This window comes from Bubalus kerabau, chromosome 21 (genome assembly GCF_029407905.1).
Source record: "Bubalus kerabau isolate K-KA32 ecotype Philippines breed swamp buffalo chromosome 21, PCC_UOA_SB_1v2, whole genome shotgun sequence".
Lineage (NCBI taxonomy): Eukaryota > Metazoa > Chordata > Mammalia > Artiodactyla > Bovidae > Bubalus > Bubalus kerabau.
Genome location: NC_073644.1, coordinates 49381701 through 49408017, shown reverse-complemented (window position 1 = coordinate 49408017; position 26317 = coordinate 49381701). Strand labels below are relative to the sequence as shown.

Sequence of the window (26317 nt, the reverse complement as noted above, 5' to 3'; positions counted from 1 at the left end):
AAAGCATTCTTAAAACCACAGAATTCTAAACCTAGGGAGAAGTTTAAAATACAGACTCTCCCCTCACTGCCAGCTGAGTCTTAGTCTCTGGGATGGGGTTCGGGTATCCATTTTCAAGTGACGTGGGGAATTCGACCTTCCAGAGCCTCCCCCTGACATGGTTTGGAAGTGCTTTAAGTAAGACTGGATCTGCTGGAATTGGGGCAGGGCTGGGGCCTCCCCTGGGGCTTTTGCATTATCAGTGGGGCTCCATCACCCTTGGCCTTGGTCCCCATGAGTGTTGAGACAGGTGATGAATGACTGAAGTTGGCAGTTTCCACATGAAGGGTTCAGTTTCCTCCTTTCTCCTCACCCCAGGGTACAGAGACCTTGACTTTCCCTTGTGATCGATGGCTTGCCACTTCGGAGGATGACAAGAAGACCATTCGAGAACTGGTCCCTTATGACATCTTCACCGAGAAATACATGAGAGATGGGTCTTTAAGGCAAGTCTACAAGGAAGTGGAGGAGCCTCTGGACAGTAAGTGTGGGGCGATTGCCCTCATCGCCATCAGCAGAACGAAGCGTCCCTCGTTGGACACTTGCCCTGTGCGGGGCAGAGCCTTTGCACCTTGGAGGCAGAGTCTGTAATTACCTTCACTCCACAGAGAGGGCAACTGAGGTTACACAAGCTGCCAGAGTTCACTCAGCTAATAAATGGCACAGCTGTTCTTCAAAGTCGCAGCACCCTCACCCTGAGTCTCGTGCTCAAATCCTCCCCTGGTATGACAGTGTGATCCGCCATCCACGTATGTGCTCTCCTGGGGCTAGACTCAACTGGTCCTTGTTCTCTCCCTTTGCTTAGTTAATTTGGCTACTAATCCGCGGGACTTGGTCCTCTCTGCTCTTGCTGGATCCAGCTGTCCCTACCGAGTGTGAATCAGATAGCTTCCCGGCTTTGTACAGAACTGTAACTCTGGTGTTTGTTCTCAGGAGGCTGGGTGCAGCTTCCGTGTCCAAGGCCATGGGTTTCTTTTCTGTGTGTGCCAGTCACCTTTTCCTCATTGATGAGGCTCTTTTCTGCAGAATTTGCACCAGCCTGAGCACACACTTCTTGCCCTCATTCCTTTGCTTTGGAACCACCATTTTCTTTATTTATTTATTTTATTAATTGAAGATAATTGTTTAACAGAATTTTGTTGTTTTCTGCCAAATAGCAACACGAACCAGCCATAGGCATCCACAAGTCCCCTCCCTCCTGAACTTCCCTCCCACCTCCCTCCCCATCCCACCCCTCTAGGCTGTTACAGAGCGCCAGTTTGAGTCCCCCCCACCCCTTGGCTATCTATTTTACATATGCTAATGTAAGTTTCCATGTTACTCTCTCCATACACCTTCTTACCTCTCTGGCTAGTCTCTGAATGCCCTTCTCCCTTCCCTTACTGGGTGGTATTGCTCCAGGCTCAGACCTCAACCTAAACTAAGCCTCTGCTGTAGCTGTGATATTTCTTTTCATCTGAGTTGCCACTTGCTTAGAGATAAAAACAAGTGTTACCTCGATGACATGCCTTTCCCTACCCACATCCTTTTCTCTGAATGTGTTTTACTTTGAATCTGGGGGATCATTTCCTTTTCTACTTGGATCCCAGAGGATGCGCTGGAAAGCTGTCCTCACGGCACCCTTGGCTGTTCTGTGTTAACAAAATGCTACGAACCCCTCTGCGCTGGGTGGTGTTTCTAGGGAAACATCTTTTCACGGAGAGCGGGGTGGCCTTGGTGGGATGGGGAGGGAGGAGGATCCGGAAATAGCCGGATTTGACTGCACGACTGACCACCGTGCTGCTCAGCACCCAAAAGCTGAGTCGGTTTTGCTGATTCCCAAAAGGACTGGAGAGAGCAGTGAAGGGCAGGAAGGCCATTTAAATCACAGCCCTGGGGACACCATACCCCACTCTGGGACAAGGGTCTCCTTTGAAAAGGTCCCACCCAAGTGTGGAGCAGGTCTGAATGAACAGCCAGGGAATGGATGGGGAGAACAAGTGAGGAGGGTGGGGATAGTCGACTGCTGTGTCCAAACTCCGGCAAGATTCCTAGTGTTACCTCTTGTCATATCAGCCAGCCAGGTGTGGGTCACGTTGACTCCTTTAGACAAAAGATGTTATTAATGTGTGTGTGAAATGCTGGCTGGATTCTGCACCAAACTGAGCAAGTTGGGGGCCGGGGGGCCAGGGTTCAGGTGCGCCCAGTGCTGGATCCTACTCTCAAAGGGGACAGGCCTCTAGGAGCAGGTCTCCTGGTGCACCAAGGAGGGATGGCCAGCAGACTGCTGGGTGGGGTGATGGAGATGGGAGGATGCGAAAGGGGGCGGAGCTCAGGACTGGATGTGAGCTTGTGGCCTGTGGTCCAGTCCAGGTGGACACAGGGATGTGGGTTCAGAGCTCAGAAGGGACCTGGGCTGGAGATACAGCCTGGGGAACTCACAGAAGTCGACACCTGGAGAGTGCAGGGTGAGAGCTACGGGAAGCAGACAGAACTGGAAGACATGGGCATCTGGGGCAAGGCAGATGTTTAGGAACCTATAAAGCTGCTCAAGGAGCAGAAAGAGGCAGAAGGGGAGCAGGGAAGAATAATGCTATGGATCCAAGGGAAAATGAGGATAATAATAGGAACCATGTTGTGGGTGTGAGCATGTTCCATACCCACAGGCAGAGCAGCTCACATCACCTCACTCGCCTGCATTTAGTTCCATGTGGTTCTGAGCCCACTTGCATGGGCTAGTAAGAGTGTCCATCTCAGTCACTGCAGGGAAGGGGTGTCCCCTTTCCTAGGGTCTTATAAAAATCCTGAGGCTTACAGCAGGAACCCGGCCTTCAGTCCAGGTTGGGGACAACCTTTACTTGTGGCCTTCTGCTTGGTGAGACTGTGGCTGCTGGCTGTCAGCCAGCACACAGGTTTCATTTCTCTGGGTGGCCAGAAAGGCTTCTCCAAGGAGCCTGGCTTTGTCAAAAGACCCTGGAGGCCTCCTTGCTTCAAGGCTTCAGACAGGCTTGGCAGCTGTCTCCTTCCTGGGTCCCTGTGGGCAGTTGGGGAGTTCCTACCACCATAGGCACTCTCGAACCCACACCTGCTCCCAGGCTGGGGAAATGAAACTTCTTCCCAGTTGGGTCGTTTTCACCTTCACCTCAAAGCCACAACTTCCATCCTTCCCCTTGGGGATAATCCAGCTAAGTCCCCTCTTCCTTGGCCTGAAACTCCAAAGCTCCTGGCACAAAGGACTGTGGAGAGGGGACACAGAATGCTTAGCCGTCATACAAACAGATGCGTCTTCCCCCACCCAGGGTGGGGGGTTGAGTGAGTGACTACTTTATGCTTCCCTGATGAATGCTTAGCAGCAAAACAAAAACAAGACAGTGTTTGGTTTTATTTTCCTTAATAATCTGTAATAATTGTCACACCAAGTATTCTTTGAGCCCTTTCCAAAGGCCATGGGAGACAAAAGAGTAGGTGACAGAGATTGTGGCTTTGGCGGCGGGTGGTTCCCTGGAGCACTGGGGCAGGGTGCTTGAAGAGGAAATGCACATAAGGGAAGAGACACTGAGGGGAACCTATTCTTTTAGAAATACTTAATTTTTCCTATGAACTGTTTAGAAGGATTTGGCATCGATACTGGTCGCCCTCCGGCGGGAAGGCAGATCCGTGTGTCACGGCGGGTGCATGTAGTGACCACGGTGTGCACGCGTGGCAGGCAGTTTCCCGGGGTGGGGGTGGGGTATATGTTTTGAGGGATGCTGGAAAAGTCTCCATCCCTTGGGTCTCTTAGAGCAAACTTCCCACTGCTGAATCTGGCCGGACTTGTAGCAGAGCATGCATAATGGAGCAGACGAAAAGGACACTGCGTTCTCCTGCAGGCCTGGGCCACAAGCTGAACTCCGCCTACAAATCCAGTTCCCCCAAGCTAAACAACGCCATCCCTTTCTTCCCTTTGTCTGTGTGTCTGTCCGACTGCCCGCCCAGTTGTGCTGTACTCGGTGCAGATCTTCACAGGAAATGTTCCCGGGGCGGGGACAGACGCCAAGGTCTACATCACCATCTATGGGGACCTCGGGGACACCGGGGAGCGGTACCTGGGCAAGTCAGAGAACCGCACCAACAAGTTCGAGAGAGGAAAGGTAAGCGGGGCCCCCATGTTACCCCACCCCTCTCCTCTGGCCCTCTGTTCCAGGGGCCAGCTCCTCTTGGTCCCTTAGGCTGTCTGGGACCTTTGTGGGATGTCATTGACCCTTGGGGTGGCATCTGCCCCATGCATCCCCCAAGGGCATCTGGTCCCCCTTTCTCAGCCTATGCCTGAGCCCTGGGTCCTATATGTGGAGTGGGGGTGGGACTTGAGCAGGCAAGAGGCCGTGTGAGCCCCAGGTTGCTGGCTATACGGAGCTGGGTCCTTTTCAGAGAATGTAGCTCACTGCACGTGGGTCATGAGTGTGGAGGTGAGCACCGCAGAGTGGGAGAGCTGCCTCGACAGAGGCTTGAACGAGATAGAAGTCTGGAGGGCTGGGTCTGCCATCCACTCCGTCCGTGACTGAGCATCTCTGGACTCAGCGTCCTCATCTGTGAAAGAAGGAGCCCGATGTGAATCAGCTCAGCTGTGTTGTGCAGAACTCTAGACAGCATGGAGGCCCGAGGGAGCCACGGAAGAGTGGGGGTGCAGATGGGCACCCGCCTCCTCCCACATGGGACCACTCTGAGCTGGCCTATCTGTTGGGGTGGCAAGCAAGCCTTCTATTAATCAAGGGGCTCTGTGGCTACAAAAAAAGCATGAAGACCATCCAATTGGATAGTGGGATCCGAGGCCCTACCAGCTCTGACCTAAAGGTGGTTTTACCAAAGGAAGATTTCCGTCCCCACTTGCTTCCCACCAGCCTGGCCCCTCTCCCTGCCGGAGCACCCCTCTCTCTGCCACCTTCACCCTTCTTCACTTTCAGGCTCCCTTCCTCCTCTCCATTCACCTAACTCTGCCAGAAGCCCCACAGGCCAGGCTACAGCCTGGAGAGGAGAGCCAGGCGGCTGGCTCCTAACCCCGTCTGTGGTCCTCCTCGTAGCCGCGTGTCTGGGGAGATAGATTCCCACATCAACCAGCTTGTGTTCACTGGGGTCTCCTTAAGGCCAAGCCTCAGCCAGGCATGACCTTTAGTGCTGAAATGTTTGCTACTTGGTGAACAGGAAAGTAACTCCGGGCCAAGGACAGCGGGTGTCATCTAAGTGGGTCTGCAGCCAGCTGGTGACTCCAGCAGCCAGGCCGCCTATAAGAAGCCCTAGCCTGGGCTCCAGATCCCAGGGAAGTCGGGCCCCGGGGCTCCCAGAGAAGGTGGGGAGGGGAAAGGGAGTCCCCCGGGGTAGGCACCACCTGAGGAAGAAGGAAGGGGCTCTGGACTTCATTTCCCACCAAAAACTATCTGTTGAATGAATAAATGAGTGAAAGTATAAGTGAAGGTGATGCAATCCATTCTCCTCGGTGTTCAGGTTCAGATTTTTTCTCTCTTAGCAATTATGACATCACAAGAGAAGTCTTTACCCCATTCTGCCCCTCCTTCTCCTCCTTCCCTCCCGTGTTGACATCCTGGTGGGGAAGCTGGAGCTCCTTTGGCTCAGTCACTGATGATTTCGGACTTTGTTCACTGCTGAGTATTGTGAAAGCTTCTGCTTCTCTAATCCTGTGCTCCAGATCTAGGAGTCACCTTGGCACCCCTCTCTCTGTCAGAACTCCCTCCCTCCCATATCCAGTCAGTCACCTGGTCTTGGAGAGTTTCTCTCTAAATGACCCTCAGATCACCCCGGTCAGCTTTGTCATGCCTTCCTTATCATACCTTGCTTAGGGAACCCTGCACCAGACCTCTGAAATCCAATCTACCCTCCAGGCTTCCCCAGTTAATCCATCCAAAGATGGCAGAGTCACTCTCTCACTTGGACTCATCAAGGCTCCCCACTGACCCCAGATCTGGCCTGAGTCTTTCATGGGATTCCCAGATCTTCACTGCCTGCCTCACTAGCTTGTGTAGAAGTTCCCTTGGGCCCCAGTTTCCAGAATGGTCCACACTCTCTCCTGTGTCCAGGTCTTTCCAAGGCTTTTCTCTGCATCCGTGCACATATGCCCAGAGGAAATATATAATGCTGCTCTGCGGCTTTAACTTTTATATAAAAGGTATCCTATATGGGTGTTTTTTGCAGGCAATGGGGTACCTTTGAAATTTTTCTGTCAAGATAGTCAGACATGGATGTTGTTGGCTTGTTCTTTGTAACCACTGCACACATAACATTCCATGTATAACACTGCCATTGTTATTTACTGTTGCCCCAAAACTGGACACCTGGGTGGGTCCTAACTTTCCACTGTAAACAATTATCCTGCAGTAAGCATCCTTGTGTACATATGAAGGTGTCCCCCCAGGACAGATGCAAAGTGGACTTGCCATGTCATAGGGTGTGGGCTCAGCCGCTTGTCAGCACTCTAAGGCCTGCACAGGTCCACACCTGCCGTCAGGATCACACCATTCACCTGCACTTACCTCAGCCTGCAGTCTGACCTGCCCTGGCTGCTTGGAAGGCCCAGCTTCAGCTTAATGCCACCGCCAGGCAAGTCTTGCCAGCCCTGGCACTAGTCCTCACACAGGTGGCTACTACCACCACCTGGGCTGTCCTGAGGAGGGGCACAGGGCATCCTATTATCCCTGGGTTCCCAGCTCTCAGTACAGTGACTTAGCATATTTTTTGGAAGGAAAGTGGGTGTCACTCGGGGTCACCTCTCCCACCTCTCCTTCCCTAAGCTCCTGCCAGCTGTTTTGATCCCAGTTTACCCCAAACCTAGAACTCCATATCTCACTGAGCAATCCTAAAGGAATGCAAGTGCTCCAGAATACAATGTCACATCATGAAAGGTATAATCAGGGACATAGAGGAGGGCCTAGGTCACATCCCCACAAAATCCCTCATAAACTCACAGTCCAGGTGTCGTGCCTTATGCTCCCCAGCCTGGCCTGCACCGTAGCCTCTCCCCTCTCTGCTCTCCTGCAGCCCGGACTGGCTCCTCCAACTGCTGGCTTCCCCCTGAGAATTTCAAGGCCCCTCACCTTATTCAGAAAGATACCACCTCTTCCATAGCTCTTACCATCCAGCCTCCTAGCTGACCTCAATCAATACTCCACATAACTCAGCATGTCCAGGATGTCCTCTTATGCCAAGAGGAGCTAGACTGTAAAACAGAGCAATTGTGGAAGCAAGGCCTTGGAATATCAAACTCTCTGTGTTGGGGATTTGGGCCTGGAGGGGTCCAGCTTGGAAGGTCTGTTCAGCCCAGCAATTAAGGGGGATGAAAGGTACTAGATGGATGGGGTTGGAGCAATTGGAGGCAGGGAGGGGCCCCCACCCAAATCCACGAATCTGGACTCCCAGGCCGACACCTTCATCATCGAGGCTGCGGACCTGGGCGTCATCTACAAGATCAAGCTCCGCCATGACAACACCAAGTGGTGCGCAGACTGGTACGTGGAGAAGGTGGAGATCTGGAACGACACCAACGAGGATGAGTTCCTGTTCCTGTGCGGACGCTGGCTGTCCCTGAAGAAGGAGGACGGGCGGCTGGAGAGGCTCTTTTATGAGAAGGTGCGTGAAAGGCAGCTGGGGCACCTGGGTGATTCTGCGGAAAACAAGGTGCCAGAGGCGTAAGGGGCCTGGGTTGTGCTCCTCCTGACAGGAGTATAGCGGGGACCGGAGCAGCAACTGCAGCAGCCCCGCTGACTTCTGGGAGATCACCCTGAGCTCCAAGATGGCCGACATGGACATCGCCACAGTGACGGGGCCCATGGCTGACTATGTTCAGGAGGGCCCAGGTAAGCCAAGCAGAGAGCTCACATGGAAATGTGTTTAAACTATTCCTGGACAGGCCGTGTATTAACCTTACCATCATTTCACTTACATGTAACATTTTGTAGTTTACACACAGGTTCCTCACATGCTATTTCCATCCCCACAACAGCTCTGTGAACTGAGATACATTGACCAAAACAAACAAACAAATAGACTGCAAGTTATTTCTCTAGTGAAAATGAGCTTATTTGGGATCAGCAGAGAGTTGCAATTTGGAGTCTACAGCCAGGTCAAGCTACATGCAAGTCCCCACAGAGCAAGGAAAGGAGAACTCTTTCATAGACAAGAAAAGGAAGTTGGGAAGGCTGGAGTAAACCAAGAGTCCACAGCTTTTCATTGGCTGAGTTGTTGCCAGGATAGAAGAGGAGTCTTTCCTGGGCTCTGTCTGTTGTCACAGGACATGAGAGCTCCCCCTTCTGGTTTCCTGACTATTTAATTACAGTTTGTAGTTTTTTGTCTGTTTTTTTTTTTTTTTTTTTTTTCTCCTCTTGACTGAGTTCTTTTTATGAAAGCATCACTGATGAGTCAGGTTTTCACTTCTCAGCAGGTTTTTGTCCCTCAGTGTCAGGAAGGACGTTTCCTGGGTATAGTGTCCCATGTTGGAGAGAAAGTGTACAGATTGGAAACCTAATAAGATCACATTTGAGTAACAAGGAAGGAGGGAGAAATCTCAGGCATTTTTTAAATCCAAAGTCCATGTTACAAAAATAATAGACTCTGGAGTTTACCTGAAGCTTTATATCTCCATCAGGGGTTTGGAAACACACTTCTGACAGACCTGATCTGGATATCTTGGGAAAGCTGTTTCATCAGTTGTTGTATGCTTCAGTTCCAGGAAATATTTACTGTCATGTGACTGGATGATGTACATGTCCGATCAGGATTTAATTGCCTTCTTTGTCATATGAATCCAAGAGTCTATTCCTTGGAGTTCAGTAGCACAAGTGTTGGCTAGCAGTGCTTCCCAGAAGCTTTTCCAGCAAGATTGAAGATAGTCTTTTCCAATAAACAAAATATCCAGGTCGCAAGGCATAATGCTTAAGATCTTTGTCTCCAAAGAGCATACCATGAAAAGATTGCTCTACAAATAACATGATTATTTTCAATAGAAATTGTATTAGAGTATCTCTCTTTTTATCAGTTGTGGATCAGAAAAAGCAGAAGCCAAGTACATTGGGTGTACTGTGACCATCTTAAAGGGTGTGTGTTGGTGAGTTCCGAAAGGAGTGGGTCTAAGATTTAGAAGAATCAGTGGCAGTGCTTTTTGCTAATGTATTTGGAGGGTTTCTACAGAAATTGCCATTGAATCTTAATAATGCTGTTAGTGCATTTGACTAAACCAGAGGATTGAGAGTGGTTAGCACAATTAAAGTATATTAATACCAGCCAAATAGTGCAGACTTTGTCAAAGTACCTGGGCTTCCCTGGTGGCTCAAATGGTAAAGGAAGCTGCCTGCAATGCAGGAGACCTGGGTTCGATTCCTGGGTTGGGAATATCCCCTGGAGAAGGGAATGACTACCCACTCCAGTATTCTTGCCTGGAGAATTCCATGGGCAGAGGAACCTGGTGGGCCACAGTCCATGGGGTTGCAAAGAGTTGAAAACAGCTGAGCGACTTAGCATGCACACACATCAAAGTACCTGACTAGCGAAATTAGTTCTTCAATCACTATGAAGTTTGAGAGTAGTTTCTCAAGTAGGTATAATCTTCTCCAAAAGGGCTTTGTCCACAGAAGAGGCAGTAGTCTGTCTCTAGGGAAGGCTTCCATTCAGTGTGAAAACATACAGACCATGACTGAAAGATATTTATCTCCATGAGACGTAGGAAGTTGTATTAAACCCATTTGCCAGACCTCAAATGGTCCATTAGTAAGTTTACAATGTCCAGAAGCAATGCAAGCAGATTTTCCTGAGTTGTGTTTCAGAGAAGTGGAAGAGTGAGGTAAGCGCTTTTGTGGCCTTGTTAATGTTTCCTCACTAGTATTGATTCATGGATGCTATCATTTCTCCAGTAGAACAATGGTCTGATGCCGGTACAGTGGTGAGGAGTGGGGATTTTACTCTCTGGTAAGACTGGGTTGTTGTTTGGACCAAACCAAATAGCTTTCTCTTTTTTATCAAACCAAGAACTGTTGAATTTCCAATCTTGTTTTTCTTTTTTCTGAGGCTAATTGTTGGGCTTTTCTAGCTAGTTTTGCTAAGTTATCATTTGGGGGAAATATCCCTTTGAACTGTTACAGAAGTTTGACTGCTATCAGTTCCTTTAAGGTCAGTATTCCTTGCAGAAATGCCAGCAAGGTGATTTCCCTTAGCTTCCAGTGAGTTAAGTTTAGAATGCCTTCTAAACTTATTAATAGCTAAAACTGCAAGTGAAAACATTGCATCCAATAATTCCTGAACATAGGGGCCACTTAAATTTTATTTCCACTGGAAGTAAAGGAGCCGTGCTTTTGCCACAACATTCCAGAATCATGAGCTATTCCAAAAGCATATCTACCATCAGTTTAAATACTGGCAGTTTTGTCTTTGGCTGAAGTATGAGTCTGTGTAGGACTGGAAACCTCTTGAGATCACTCATGAGTAACCATGTGTACCATAGGGCTAAAGTAACATCATCAAAGGAGTTGCAGTAGCACACCCAGCAAAATATTTCTCATTGTCACCTTTTGCATAGGACCCATCAGTGAACCATGAGAAGTCAACGTTATCCGAAGGAGTTTGCTGAAGAGCATGAGGAGAGTCAAGAGGTGACCCGTCAGCGTTAATCAGTAGAGAGGGACTTCATCACGGAGAGGAGAAGAGTAGCCTGGCTAAGGATATTACAATGTAAAAGAGTTATGTAAGGAGCAGTTAACAAAAGGACTTCACGGGAAGTGAGACAGCTGACTGAGAAATGTTGAGTGTGATGAGAATTCAGGAGGGCTTCTACTGCAGAAGGCACAAAAATGGTTCAAGATCTCATAAGGATTTTTTTGGTAGCCCTTACCCAAAGAGTCGGACACGACTGAGCGACTGAACTGACTGAACTGAACTGACCCAAAAGGGCAGTAGCTTCAATGGCAAAGAGGGTATCCCATTGGCACAGGCTGCAGTTGCTGGCTGTCATACCCTGTGGGCCAATGGTTCTCCCTGTGTTTTAGGGCATGTACCCCAAGGCATACACATACCTCTTCCTTTTCATATGCCAAAAGGGAAAAGAAAATATGATCTTTGAGATGCCCGAGGGCAGGTGGATTCATCAAACTCTCCTTTAAGGCCTTAGAAGCTATGTCATCTGCTTCTTCCCATAATATTGCTGCTGCTGCTAAGTCGCTTCAGTCGTGTCCGACTCTATGCGACCCCATAGACAGAAGCCCACCAGGCTCCTCCATCCTTGGGATTCTCCAGGCAAGAACACTGGAATGGGTTGCCATTTCCTTCTCCATCCCATGATATTAGGTCAGTGTTATTATTGTTTAGTAAAACAAACACAGGTTTGACCATAAGAGAAAAATTTGGAATTCAATTTTCGCAATAACAAAGTAGCTCTAGAAAACCTAGCAGTCAGCACTTAATTTGGGGTTTGGGGAAATTTAGGACACAGTGAGGTCTGTCTGGAACTAGGTATAACTCTTGTTCTGATATTAGATGCCTTACCTGTGGAAACTAGGGACTGAGGCAAACTGCAACTTTTCTTTGGCAATCTTATGTCCCTTCAAGGTTAAAAGCTTTAGCGAGTGGATACTGTCTTTTTAAAAGGAAGCTTGAGAAGGAGAGTAAAGAAACAAATCCTCCACATAGCGCGCCAAAGTAGATCCCTAGGGGAATTTTTATCATCCAGATCAGGCTTCAGGATTTGTAAGAAATAGGAAGGACTCTTAGTAAAACCCTGAAGCGTTACTGTCCAGGTGAATTTTTTTTTTCTTCCAGAGTTAATGCATAAAGGTACTGACTAGCTTCTTCTCAGATCAGATCAGATCAGTCGCTCAGTCGTGTCCGACTCTTTGTGACCCCATGAATCGCAGCACACCAGGCCTCCCTGTCCATCACCAACTCCCGGAGTTCACCCAAACTCAAGTCCATCGAGTCAGTGACGCCATCCAGCCATCTCATCCTCTGTCATCCCCTTCTCCTGCCCCCAATCCCTCCCAGCATCAGAGTCTTTTCCAATGAGTCAGCTCTTCGCATGAGGTGGCCAAAGTACTGGAGTTTCAGCTTTAGCATCATTCCTTCCAAAGAAATCCCAGGGCTGATCTCCTTCAGAATGGACTGGTTGGATCTCCTTGCAGTCCAAGGGACTCTCAAGAGTCTTTTCCAACACCACAGTTCAAAATCATCAATTCTTCAGCACGCAGCCTTCTTCACAGTCCAACTCTCACATCTATACATGACCACAGGAAAAACCATAGCCTTGGCTAGACGGACCTTTGTTGACAAAGTAATGTCTCTGCTTTTGATTATGCTATCTAGGTTGGTCATAACTTTCCTTCCAAGGAGTAAGCGTCTTTTAATTTCATGGCTGCAGTCACCATCTGCAGTGATTTTGGAGCCCCCAAAAATAAAGTCTGACACTGTTTCCACTGTTTCCCCATCTATTTCCCATGAAGTGATGGGACCGGATGCCATGATCTTCGTTTTCTGAATGTTGAGCCTTAAGCCAATTTTTTCACTCTCCACTTTCACTTTCATCAAGAGGCTTTTTAGTTCCTCTTCACTTTCTGCCATAAGGGTGGTGTCATCTGCATATCTGAGGTTATTGATATTTCTCCCGGCAATCTTGATTCCAGCTTGTGCTTCTTCCAGTCCAGCGTTTCTCATGATGTACTCTGCATAGAAGTTAAATAAGCAGGGTGACAATATACAGCCTTGACGAACTCCTTTTCCTATTTGGAACCAGTCTGTTGTTCCATGTCTAGTTCTAACTGTTGCTTCCTGACCTGCATACAAATTTCTCAAGAGGCAGATCAGGTGGTCTGGTATTCCCATCTCTTTCAGAATTGTCCACAGTTTATTGTGATCCACACAGTCAAAAGCTTTGGCATAGTCAATAAAGCAGAAATAGATGTTTTTCTGGAACTCTCTTGCTTTTTCCATGATCCAGAGGATGTTGGCAATTTGATCTCTTGTTCCTCTGCCTTTTCTAAAACCAGCTTGAACATCAGGAAGTTCACGGTTCACATATTGCTGAAGCCTGGCTTGGAGAATTTTGAGCATTACTTTACTAGCGTGTGAGATGAGTGCAATTGTGTGGTAGTTTGAGCATTCTTTGGCATTGCCTTTCTTTGGGATTGGAATGAAAACGGACCTTTTCCAGTCCTATGGCCACTGCTGAGTTTTCCAAATTTGCTGGCATATTGAGTGCAACACTTTCACAGCATCATCTTCCTGGATTTGGAATAGCTCGACTGGAATTCTATCACCTCCACTAGCTTTGTTCGTAGTGATGCACTACGTAGATAAGCTACAGTAAAGAATTTGCTCCAGTGGGGATGGACAGTAGTAACATTTGAGGGTTAGGAACAATGGGGTGTTGAGGGATAATGTTGTTTTTATTGTTTGAGGTTTAGGAGAAACCTCTATACCTTTGGCTCTTACATTGTCTCATGGCAAAATGGGAGAGTTACAGGAACCAGTACAAGAGATAATGAAGCCTTGAGCCTTGTAATCTTGTGTTATTGACTTTGTGCCTGGACGGGTTCTTCATTTGTAGGACATTGATTAATTCTGAGAAGAGATTTTGAGAATCTGTTTGAATCTTGGTTGGAGGTGCACTGTGAATTTTGCCAGTATCGGTTAAGGATTTTGCCTTTAAGGAGGGTGGTAGCTGATTCAATTGGGACAAAGGATCAGTGTTTCCAGAACCATCTCTAGAACTGTCAGACACAGAGAAAATAAAAGAAGTCATGTAACTCATCTGGTGGGCTGCTTTGATGACTACTGTCAAGTCCTAGAATTATTTCTCCTTTGGGGGAGAAAGAAATTCCAACATGATACTTCTGTAAGAAGTCTTGGCCTAATCAATGGATAGGGACAAAGGAACTAAGAAGAAAAAGACATGTATCTCTCAAAGGGCCTAAACAAAAGGAAATAGGTTCAGAGACAGGAACCTCTCGAGGTTCATTAGCGATCTCCACTATCTGAACTGATTAGTACCGTGGGGCAGGGGCTGTTTTAGTAGTGGGGTTGAGCTTTGGGAGTGTGGCTCTGGTGACAGTTAGGACTGGGAGAGATTCATTCCAATCTGGGGGAATGTTTCTCCAAGCCCATTAAGAGGGAGGATTGGGAAGAGCCCCTGTATTTTCTGTGAGCCCTGCCCTAGAGAATTGGGAGGACACTGGAGAGGCTATTTGGGCTTCCCTGGTGGCTCAGGTGGTAAAGACTCTGCCTGCAATGCAGGAGACCTGGGTTCAATCCTGGGTTGAGAAGATCCCGTGGAGAATGAAATGGCAACCCACTCAAGTATTCTTGCCTGGAGAATTCCATGGTCAGAGGAGTCTGGAGGGCTACAGTCCATAGGGTTGAAAAGAGTCAGACATGGTTGAGTGACTGTCACTTGGAGAGGTTATTTGGAGGGCTGACAGTGTCTAAAGCACTTAAAATTTGTAGCAATTTCTTTTCCAGTGTCTTGGCTCTTTGCACTAACGGCAGAAACTAAAGGGTTTAAGTTTTGTTTAGGGGCCTTCAGTTACTGGAGATGAAGAGTGAAAATTCTGGCCATCTTTCTTTTAGGTGACTCATCTAGAGTACAAGAGAGGTGGTGTGGCAGGTTAAATAACCTGGAGTAGACCCAGTTTCCTATTGCATCCTGGCCTTTTTTTCTGCTGGAAGGAAATGGTCCCTGTTAACAATTAATAAACATAGAATTAAAAGTTACCCAGGGGGATTAAATCATCTGAAATCAATTGTAATAGTTATGCGCAGGTTTATTAGATTTTTGTGTGCAAGCCTGAATTTTGTTTCAATCAACAGGCTTTGGAAAAGCCTTAGGAATTGCCCGATGAAGTCACCTAGTGATTGCCTGAGGCTGATCGTATATAAGCATACCTCGTTTTGTTTTTTATTTTTTTCTTTGCACTTCACTTTATTGTGCTTCTGGGCTTCCCTGGTGGCTTATATGGTTAGAAAATCTATCTCCCAGGTTCAAACCCTGAGTTGGGAAGATCCCTTGAAGAAGGGTATGGCAACCCACTCCAGTATTCTTGCCTGGAGAATTCCATGGACAGAGGAATCTGGTGAGCTACAGTCCATGGGATCGCAAAGAGTCAGCCACATCTGGGAGACTAATACACTTAATAATGCTTCACAGATTTGTTTTTGTTTTTTTTTAACAAATTGAAGGTTTGTGGTAACCCTGAGTGGGGCAAGTCCATCAGTGCTGTTTTTCCAACAGTATTTGCTTACTTCCTGTCTTTGTGTCACATTTTGGTAATTATTGCAATATTTCAAGCTTCCCCTTTTTTGCTGTATGATATATTTTACTTATAAAACTTGACTCATATACATGATTTGATATCATGGCTTTCTAAAAATTTTATTGCAGTATAGTTACCTTACAATGTTGTGTTAACTTCTGCTGCATAGCAAAATGTATACATATATCCCCTCTCTTTTGGACTGCCCTCCCATTTAGGACACTACAGTGCTTTAAGTAGAGTTCCCTGTCTCTACAGTATGTTCCCATCAGTTGTCTACTTTATATATAGTATCAATAGTGGATATGTGTCAATCCCAATCTCCCAATTCATCCCATCCCACCTTTTCCCCCTTGGGAAAGATTCCTTTCAAAATATTACTACTAATTCACAGGGCACCTGGTCACCCAAGAGATCTGATAGAGATGTACAATGAGATTAATGTTTTCATACCTGCTAATACAATATTCATTCTGCGTCCCATGGATCAGGGAGTAATTTTTACTGTCAAGTCTTATTCTTTAACAAATACAGTTCATAAAGTTATAGCTTCTATAGACAGTGATTCCTCTAATGAACCTGGGAAACGTAAAATGGAAACCTCTAGAATGCACCATTCTAGATGCCACTAAAAGTGTTCGTGGTTCATGGGAAGAGGTTCAAATTATGAGCATTAAGAGGAGTCTGAAAGAAGTTGACTCCAGCCCTCATGGATGACTTTGAGGGGTTCAAGACTTCAGTAGTGGAAGTTACTGCAGATATGCTGGAAATAGCAAGAGAACTAGACTTAGAAGTGGAGCCCGAAGATGTGACTGAATTGCTGCCATCTCATGATAAAACTTTAACAGTCAAGAAGTCGCTTTTATGGATGAGTAAAGAAAGTGGTTTTTTGAAAAAGAATCTTCTCCTGGTGAAGATACTGTGAAGATTGTTGCAATGACAACAAAAGATTTAGAATATTATTTAAACTTAGTGGATAAAGCAGTGACAGGGTCTGAGAAGGTTGACTCCAATTTTGAAAGAAGTTCTACTGTGGGTAAAATGTTATCAAAGAGCATCGTACACTACAGAGAAATTGTTCATGAAAGGAAGAGTCAGTTGATGTAGCAAATTTCATTGTTGTCTTATTTTAAGAAATGGCCACAGCCACCCCAGGCTGGAGTAACAGCCACCCTGGTCAGTCAGCAGCCATCAACACAAAAGCAAGATCATCCACTGGGGGGAAAAATATGACTCACTGAAGCCTCAGATGGTAGTTAGCATTTTTTGGCAATAAAGTATTTTTAAATTAAGGCATGCTCATTTTTTAGATATAATGCTATTGCACACTTTATAGATTATGGTCTGTGGTTGTTATTGTTCAGTCACCAAGTCGTGTCCAACTCTTTGCGACACCATGGACTGCAGCACGCCAGGCTTCCCTGTCCCTCACCATCTCCTGGAGTTTGCCCAAGTTTGTGTCCATTGAATTGGTGATGCCATCCAACCATCTCATCCTCCATCACCCTCTTTCCCTTCTGCCTTCAATCTTTACCGGCATTGGAGTCTTTTCCAATGAGTCGGCTGTTTGCATCAGGTGGCGTATCCACTGGGCAGCCAAAAAATTCATGTGACTCACTTTATTGCAATATTTACCTTATTGCTGTGGTCCAAAACTGAACCTGCCATATCTTCAAGGTATTTCTATAGTGAGATAGCAGGATGGACTCCCAGTTGTGATTCTAGACATCTTTTAGGATTTTCCCAATTAATAGTTTGCATTCAGTGCTGGGCCTGGCCTTTACCACCAAGCACATTAATTAGCTGACATGTTAGAGAATCCAGGTTGATGAGTTTGAATGACTATATTAAATCCCTCCTCAGATCTGTAAGGATCTTTGGTTGCTTTGGGAAAATCTTTGACTTTGGCTCACAGTTCAGCTTTAGTCCAGGGAATATAAGAAATCAAGGATTTAAGAGGGAGGAGATCAAGATGATAGAGTAGGAGACCAAGCTCACCTCCCACTATGAACATATCTAAAATACACCTGCATGTGGAACCGCTCTCACTGAAAACAAACTGGAGAGTGGAAGAGACAAAGAGCCATGTGGAGTCAGGTAGGAAGGGAAGAGAAGCGATCGGGTTGGGACTAATGCCCCTAGGAAGGAACATAGAAGAGTCAGCGATTACACAGGCTAGGAGATCCTCCCTGGGGAGTGAGCAGTTTGGACCACATATTGGGCACCTCTGCCCTGGGGTCTGATACTGAGGAGATGACTCCCCATAACTGATTTGAAAATCTGTGGGACTTGCAGGAGGGCTGTAAGAAACCTAGATTCCACACACAGGCATGCTTACTCCTGGGATCAAATAGGAAGAAGCAGACTGAAACTCCCCAGGACCCCTGGCCCACTTCCCACATCCCACCACTCTAGCTCCAGCACAGCTCCACTAGGGTGAAGTCTGTCATAGCCAAGGAGAGTGTGCGACTGTGGGGAACAGAGACGGCTGGGACCTGGAATTCATCTGAATGGGGTGAGCATGGCCATTTCTGGCACTTGCAGAGATGATGCATCAAAAGCGCACTGAAGGTCTAATTGGTATACCAGGACTGCCTCAGTGCATGTCCCTGGCCACACCAGGGGCCCACTCTGACCTCTCTCGCTGCAACACTACTCCCTTCTAGGATGAAAGTGATGGGGAAGTACACACACTTAGAGGAAATAGAACTGATTTGAACTTGACCAAGACTTCTGCCTTAGAACGCTGGACCTCTGGGAGAGCAAACTCCAGGAGACGGTGAAGGACAGGGAAGCCTGGCGTGCTGCAGTCCAAGGGGCTGAAAAGAGTTGGAGATGACTGAGCAATGAACAGCAGCAGCCCTGGACCTGACCCCAGCCCTAGTAGGGCAGTGTTGGCCACTGAGCACAGCAGAAGCGCTGGGTCACACCTGGCTCTGGCTCCAGCCCCTCCATCTCCAGCCCCACTTCCCACCCTGGTGAGAGTTGCCAGCACACCCAAGGGGAAGACGCGACCTGTGCTGACTCCAGATCCGGCTGCCTTGCCAAAGCCACTGGGCACACACAGATTGATAGGATTGCTCCCACACAAGCAAACCCCTTCAAGACTGGGACAAGAAACTGTTTTTTACCTAATTTGATAGAGAGGAAGTTAAGCAAAACAAGAAGGCAGAGGAATTTGTTTCAAATGAAAGAACAAGACAAAAGAGTCTGAAAAATGACAAATAAAACAGAGATAAATAATTTACCAGATGAAGAGTTCAAAGCATTAGTTATAAAAATGCTAACTGAACCAGGGAAGAGCAAAGACAAACCCAGTGAGAATTTTAACAAGGAACTAGAAAATATAAAAAGGAACCAATCAGAGCTGAAGAATACAATAACTGAAATGAAAAACACACAAGAAGGAATTAACAGCAGGTGAAGTGGTACCAAAAAAGATGTCATTTTCATCATAGGTGACTGGAGTGCAAAAGTAGGAATTCAAGAGATACTTGGAGTAACACGCAAGTTTGGCCTTGAAGTACAAAATGAAGCAGGGCAAAGGCTAACAGAGTTTGGCCAAGAGAACCTCCTCTTCCAACAACACAAGAGACGACTCTACACATGGACATCACCAGATGGTCAGTACTGAAATCAGATTGATTATATTCTTTGCAGCCAAAGTCGGAGAAACTCTATACAGTCAGCAGAAACAAGACCAGGAGGTGACTGTGGTTCAGATCATGAGCTCCTTATTGCAAAATTCAGACTGAAATTGAAGAAAGTAGGGAAAACCACTAGACCGTTCAGGTATGATCTAAATCAAATCCCTTACGATTATACAATGAAAGTGACAGATTCAAGGGATAAGCTCTGATAGACAGAGTGCCTGAAGAACTATGGACGGAGGTTCATCTCATTGTATAGGAGGCAGTGATCAAGACCATCCCCAAGAAAAAGACATGCAAAAGGCAAAATGGTTGTCTGAAGAAGCCTTACAAATAGCTGAGAAAGAAGAGAAACTAAAGGCAAAGGAGGAAAGGAAAGATATACCCATCTGAATGCAGAATTCCAAAGAATAGCAAGGTGAGATAAGAAAACCTTCCTAAGTGATCTGTGCAAAGAAATAGAGGTAAATAATAGAATGGGAAAGATTACAGATCTCTTCAAGAAAATTAGAGATACCAAGGGAACATTTCATGTAAAGATGGGCACAATAAAGGACAGAAATGGTATCAACCTAACAGAAGCAGAAGATATTAAGAAAAGGTGGCAAGAATACAGAGAAGAGCTATACAAAAAAGACCTTAAAGACCCAGATAACCATGATGGTGTGATCACTCTCCTAGAGTCAGACATCCTGGAATGCGAAGTCAACTGGGCCTTAGGAAGCATCACTACAAACAAAGCTAGTGGAGGTGATGGAATTCCAGTTGAGCTATTTCAAGTCCTAAAAGATGATGCTGTGAAAGTGTTGCACTCCATATGCCAGCAAATTTGGAAAACTCAGCAGTGACCACAGGACTGGAAAAGGTCAGTTTTCATTCCAATCTCAAAGAAAGGCAATGCCAAAGAATGTTCAAGCTACCACACAATTGCATTCATCTCACACGCTAGCAAAGTAATGCTTAAAATTCCCCAAGCAAGGCTTCAATAGTAAGTGAACCGAGAACTTCCAGATGTTCAAATTGGATTTAGAAAAGGCTGAGGAACCAGAGATCAAATTACCAAAATCCGTTAGATCATTGAAAAAGCAAGAGAGTTCCAGGAAAACATCTACCTCTGCTTTATTAAATATGCCAAATCCTTTGACTGTGGATCACAACAAATTGTGGAAAATTCTTCAACAGATGGGAATACCAGACCACCTTACCTGCGTCCTGAGAAATCTGTATGCAGGTCAAGAAGCAAGAGTTAGAACCGGACGTGGAACAATGGACTGGTTCCAAACTGGGAAAGGAGTACGTCAAGGCTGTATATTGTCACCCTGCTTATTAAACTTATATGCAGAGCACATCAGACACAACTGAGCAACCGAACTAAACTGAATTAAGCACTGTGATCAACTGTGGACAGGCCAGTGGGGTTCTTTTTGTAAAGATGAAATACAGCCATGGGAAGAAAACAATGCAGATAATTCCAGCCAGGAAGGTATAGTCTGGAAATTTTTCAAAGGGCTACAGGTTGCATAACCAAACTTCCGCTTCATCAGGGCAATGTCTCCCAAGCTATTTAGGAAGGTTAGCTGGGAGAAGGTTTTGTTTGTTTGTTATAAATTTATTTATTTATTTTAATTGGAGGCTAATTACTTCACAATGCTGTGGTGGTTTTTACCATACATCAACATGAATCAGGCATGGGTGTACAGATGTCCTTCAATCCTGAATCCTCCGCCCGCCTCCCTCCCCACCTCATCCCTCTGCATTGTCCCATGAAGCTTTGAGTGCCCTGCTTCATGCATGGAACTTGCACTGATCATCTATTTTACATATGGTAATTAGGAGAAGGTTTTCCAACCTGTTTCAGTTAGTAACTACAAATAACAAACATGAAGCATTTCTTTTCTTACTCATAAAAGTTCAAAGAGAAACACAGGGCTGATACAGCAGCTCCAGCAAATTCAGGGTCCTAGGCTCTTCAACCTGACCAAACTAACAGTCCTCCAAGTGGCTTCCATCGTAAAAGGTGTCCATGGTTCCAAGATGAACTGGAGCTGGAGCTCCAAATATCACATCACATTCCAGGCAGAATGATTGGAAGGGTAAGGAGCAAAAAGGTGTTCCTCCCAGTTGAGTCAGACCCTTTAAAAGAAAATTTCCCAACATCTTATATATCGTGACCACCCCTAGCTGTAAGGAGAATGAACACTGGCTGGGCAACTAGAACTCTAAGCATATTTCCTGAGCAGGTTTTTGTGCTGTTTAAAACATGCTTTGGAAATGAATGCCTTCTAGAACTTTCATTTATGTTACACATATAAATACCATTTTATTTTTCTTCTCTAAATTCCTGCTTTTCATGAGAACTTGCTTTTGCCAACCTCATTTGTACATCCATAGTGTGCTTGTCAGGCATCTACCCTGTAACTGGGTAGCAGTTCTTGCTCTCGGCCCACTTCGCGTGGGAGTGCTGGGTGCAGCTAAGCTAATTGGTCAGTGGGGCTTTTAGATGTTGCAGTGATCTCTCTTTGATCTTCATTTGGGACTTACCAACTCCCTCACTCCGTGGAGGGTGCATGCTAAGTTGTTTTAGCCATGTCTGACTCCTTGCGACGCTGTGGACTATAGCCCTCCAGTCTCCTCTGTCCATGGAATTCTGCAGGCAACAATACTGGAGTGGACTGCCATGCCCTCCTCTTGGGGATCTTCCCGACCCAGGGATCAAACCCACATCTTTTATGTCTCCTGCATTGACAGGTGTGTTCTTTACCATTCACGCCATATGGAAAGCCCCCTTGGAGGGTAGACACTCCCCATAGATAGCTCACCAGTCTGAAAAGCTCTGTTATACTTTGTCTCAGAGACAGGGAGCTGAGATCAGTGCCTCCAGAGGTCATTTCCAAGTCTCCAAGCCCACCCTGGTCCCCCCTGGCCCGTAATGAGGCTGGGCTCCCATGATCTCTTGCAGTTATTCCCTACTACGTGTCAGTCACCACGGGGAAGCACAGGGATGCAGCCACCGACAGTCGGGCCTACGTCATCCTCATCGGGCAGGAGGACGAGCGCAGTAACCGCATCTGGCTGGACTATCCCCGGGGGAAGAAGGGCTTCACCTGCGGCTCTGTAGAGGAGTTCTATGTTGCCGGCTTGGATGTGGGCGTCATCAAAAAAATAGAGGTGCCGGTCTCTAGGGCCTCGGGGTGGTGACCCCCAGGGAAGGAAGGAGCTGACCTATACATGGGTGGGAGGCTGAGTGGGCCTGACCTGAGCCTGGCTCAGAACAAGCAGCACAGGAAGAGCTCCTGGCCTCTGTCTTCAGCTGGCTGGGTGACCTTGGATGCCTCACCTGCCCTTCCAGGTCCATTCTCCACCCACCCAGAGGCGATGTCTGTGTATTAGTTTTTTTTCTTAATTGCTCTGTAACAAGTCACTACAAACTTAGTAACCTAAGGCCACACAAATGTATGGCCAGGAGTCCAGGGTTAGCTGTGTCTTCTTCTCAAGGTCTCACTGGGCTGAGGTCAAAGTTGCTGCCAGGGCTCTGGTCTCATCTGAGACTTGGGGTCCTGTCCTAAGCTCAGTGGTTGTGGGAGGAAATCAGTTCCCTTGTGGTCATAGGACCGAGGCCAGGGGCTGCCTGAATTCTCTGCCATGTGGCCCTCTCCAAAGCCAGGCAACGTGTTTCCTCAAAGCCATTCAGAGAGGATCTCCTCTGTTTCAAATCTCTGTGACGTCTTCCCTCTCTGATGTCTACACCCGCTTTTGAAGGGCTCGCCTAATTAGGTCAGGCCCTCCTAGAATAATCTTTTGATGAACTCAGGGTCATCTGATTAGAGACCTTCATTGCATCTGCAAAATCTCTCCACCTTCACAGGAGGGACTTGGATCAGTGAGTGCAGAGCACGCTGGAAGGCAGCACTGAAGATGGGGGTGGGTGTTGGGGGGGCTAACAAATGGGGGAGGGGATGCTGAGCAGGCAGGGCTTCTTGCCCAGTTGTGCCCCATCCTCACGGCCCCAGTGTGTCCCCGCCTAGCTGGGCCATGATGGGGCCTCCCCCGAGAGCTGCTGGCTGGTGGAGGAGCTGTGCCTGGCCGTGCCCACCCAGGGGACCAAATACATACTGCGCTGCAATTGCTGGCTTGCCAAGGACCGAGGAGATGGCGTCACCTCCCGTGTCTTCGACCTCCTGGATGCCATGGTGGTGAACATCGGGGTGAAGGTATAGGGGGTACCTGTTTGTGTGGATGGTATGGCGTGGCAAAGGGAGTGCCAGGTGAAGGGGACGAGCACAGGGGAGACAGAAGTGAGAGAAGGAACAGACTCATCCCTGGGGCACTGGCCAGGGCTGCAGCCCTTTGTACCAGCAGCCCTTTGTACCAACAAGACCCACGTTGCTAGGAGCCATGAGACTCAAGTGTCTTCTTGTCTGCAGCTGTGTGACCTTGGGCAGGTCATCTGGCCTCTCTGGGCCTTGGTCTTCTCACATAGCACATGGAAATAATGCTTCCTATCCTCTCCCATGTAAGGTATTGATGAGAATGAATGAGACCATGAATAGTTCATGAAAAGCGTGCTCTACATAGATGTCCAGAGTCATTGTTCTCCAAAGGATGTTCCATTGACACCAGTAGGCTGGTGATGGGGACAGATGGCCTTTGGGATGCTGTGAGCCCCTGGGTCTCAGTGCAGTGAGTGCTATCTGCCCAAGGTCCCCCTTAAGTGGAAAAGGCTGGAAGGCGGGTGCTCTGAGTGCCTATCCCAGCTCCACCTGGGCTGAGTTGTATGAAGTCACAGGTTGGTGCCAGGCAGGAAGCAGAGTTGCTGGGTGCTGGACCCAAGGACACGTGGTCAGCTGATGGCCCAGAGGCTTCTGTGTCACGTGACCCTGCAGACTTCTCTTTCTCTGAAAAGCTGTGGGGTCAACAGAAGGTCCCAGCCCTCATCTCTGTTCCTGAATCCAAATCAATGGGCTACTAGATTTAGGTTGGAAGCTGTCCCACAAAGGTAGGAAGACATCGCCCTGGACCTGAGCGTGCCTTGCCTGTATTGTATGTGGAAACAAGGAAGGGCTGAGTTATGGGCTCTAAACTCTATTCGGGCAGGAGTGTGGATGCCTGCCCATCTCCTTCCTGCTGGAGAGCCGAACTTCCTACAGCACAGACACCCTCTCCCTTGCTCAGCCATCTGCATCTGTGGCCAGACGGTCAGTGGGGGAGAGCACACAGTTCTTCCGGGGACCTCTGTCCTGACCCTGTTCCCGGCATGCATGTGGGTGTGTGTATGTGTGTGTGTGTGTGTGCGCACCACCCCCAGTACACATGCACACCCCCTCTCGGTGCAGCTCACCTCCCTCTGGGGTCTTTAATCTGTGGAAATCCAAACCCTCACACCGCAGTTCTTCATATTACAAAAGAACACAGGTTTGTCACTTCACAAAGAACCCAAGGGCTCTTTGGACTGGCCACCTCCCCAGGACATCTGATATCAGACTGGAATTACAAAAGACTGTTTCTGTGTCTCTTTCTGGAAACACATCTATGGCATAAAAAGAGATGGGTCTGTGTAAAGAAGAGAAAAAAGATGGACCCGGAGAAGACAGGAGTCTGCGAGCCCAGCCTTAAGGGGCCAGTCTCCACGGGGCCTCGAGTGCTTGCTTTGATTGTTCTAAGTTTGCTGGGTAAGAGCTGAGCGGTCAGGCTTCTACTTTTGTTCCCAAAGCTCCGTGCCCACCACACACACCCTTGTTAGGTGGTCTAAGAGGATTTTCCTGGGAAAGCAAAGTGTAGTTCAGTTATTTCCCAGGCAAACGTGTCCTCCTGGCCAGGCCTGAAATATTACTTCTGACCTTGCAATATGGTGGTGAAGGTTCTCCGTGCTGCCTGAAAAGGACACCACCAGGGGTGCGATCACTGACATGAATAACACAGGTTCTGAATCTGACAGCAACTGGTGGTGGGAATCCAGCGTCTGCGACAGTGATATTGCAGTGTGGGAGCCCCTGGGGAAAGGAGGGGCTGGCTATGGGTACATGCAAGGAGATGGTCAGCATGGCGTGTTCTTGGCCGTGTGTGCAGGCCTCTCCTGAACCTTTGAGACCTAACTGGGCACCTGGCAAGTGGCTGTGGCATGAGAGGTCAGGGGCCAGAGGACACTCCAGATCAGAGGTGAAGATGGCCCTGCTTGCCCTGAGGCTGCCCCTCAAAGGAAGAACCAAGGCAGGGGCCTCAAGGAAAGCACCATGCTGCAGGGAGAGGGCTGTTCTCGCCTCCTCTGGCAGAGACAAAGAGAACACACTCTTTTTGGCACAAACCTCAGGCCAAAGGGCAAAACTCCAGTCTAAAGTGAAAAGCACCTATGATAGGTGGCTGGCCCATTCCACAAGCGAAAGGATGCAGAGGTCCCTCAACCAGCAGCCCCGACACACTCCAATCACTGATGCGCAGGGTGTGAGCTGGCCGTGACACGTAGGAGGGATGGTCCCCTAGAACTGCTGCGGCCCCTTGATGCCAGGCCCAGAGTGGGCACCAAGGCGAGGTGTCTGTGGCTCTCACAGCTCTGCATGGTGCGCATCTCTATTTACGGAGAGGAGGCAGAGGCTGGAGAGGGTGGGACATCTGCCATTCCACAGCTAGCAGTGGGGATGGCCCTGGGGTTCAGTGGCGCCCTGCATGGCTCCAAAAGCCACTGTGCGGCCAACACATGCAGCTGGGATGAACGGACTTAGGTCGGGCTTCTACAAACAAGGAGATCGGTTAATGCTGGGGCGATCGGTCATGTTCCCACTCCACATGTGTTCTCTCTCAGAAACTGAACTCCTCTCCAGCCTTGAGCCGGGCACAGCGGGGGACAGGGACAGTGACACGGCCTGGCTCTTGCTCTGCAGACACTCACAGTTGCTTAGTGGGAGGGCTTTTTTCAGAGCCGTGGAGCTTGGAGGACGTGTTCTTTTGCCCCAGCGAGAGTGAAGTATAGTAAATCACCGGGGGTGGTGGTTGAGGCCAAAGCCCAGGACTCACATCCCTCTCGGGACAGGTGCTCTACGAAATGACGGTGTGGACAGGGGACGTGGTGGGCGGTGGCACCGACTCCAGCATCTTTATGACCCTTTATGGCATCAACGGCAGCACAGAAGAAGTGCAGCTGGACAAGAAGAAGGCCAGGTATCTGGGCATGGCCGTGCCCCTTGCCCCTCTGCCCCTCCACACACCCAGTCCTCCACCCTCCAGCCCCATCCTGCCTCCAGCCAGACTACCCTCTGACTCTCCCCTCATCCCCTGGGGCCTTCCAGCCTCCACGCTTCTGTCTGTGATTCCTCCCTCCTAGAATGCCTTTCATCCACGCTCTCTGTTGCAAGATCTTTCTGTTTCAAAGCCTAGCACAAATCTACC

At 48.0% G+C, this 26317-nt stretch overlaps 1 protein-coding gene across 2 annotated transcripts in view; it reads left to right on the top strand.

Annotated features, from left to right (window-relative positions):
• LOXHD1 (lipoxygenase homology PLAT domains 1) overlaps positions 1 to 26317 on the top strand; it is a 195498-nt gene that overhangs the window by 131191 nt on the left and 37990 nt on the right. Inside the window, exons 28-34 of one of the 2 annotated variants that reach the window (XM_055559027.1) lie at positions 358 to 520; positions 3994 to 4148; positions 7423 to 7632; positions 7724 to 7859; positions 21897 to 22105; positions 22963 to 23148; positions 25962 to 26089. In XM_055559027.1, coding sequence (XP_055415002.1) covers positions 358 to 520; positions 3994 to 4148; positions 7423 to 7632; positions 7724 to 7859; positions 21897 to 22105; positions 22963 to 23148; positions 25962 to 26089 — 1187 coding nt within the window. The remainder of the gene's footprint in view (positions 1 to 357; positions 521 to 3993; positions 4149 to 7422; positions 7633 to 7723; positions 7860 to 21896; positions 22106 to 22962; positions 23149 to 25961; positions 26090 to 26317) is intronic. The other variant, XM_055559028.1, reaches the window with a different exon arrangement.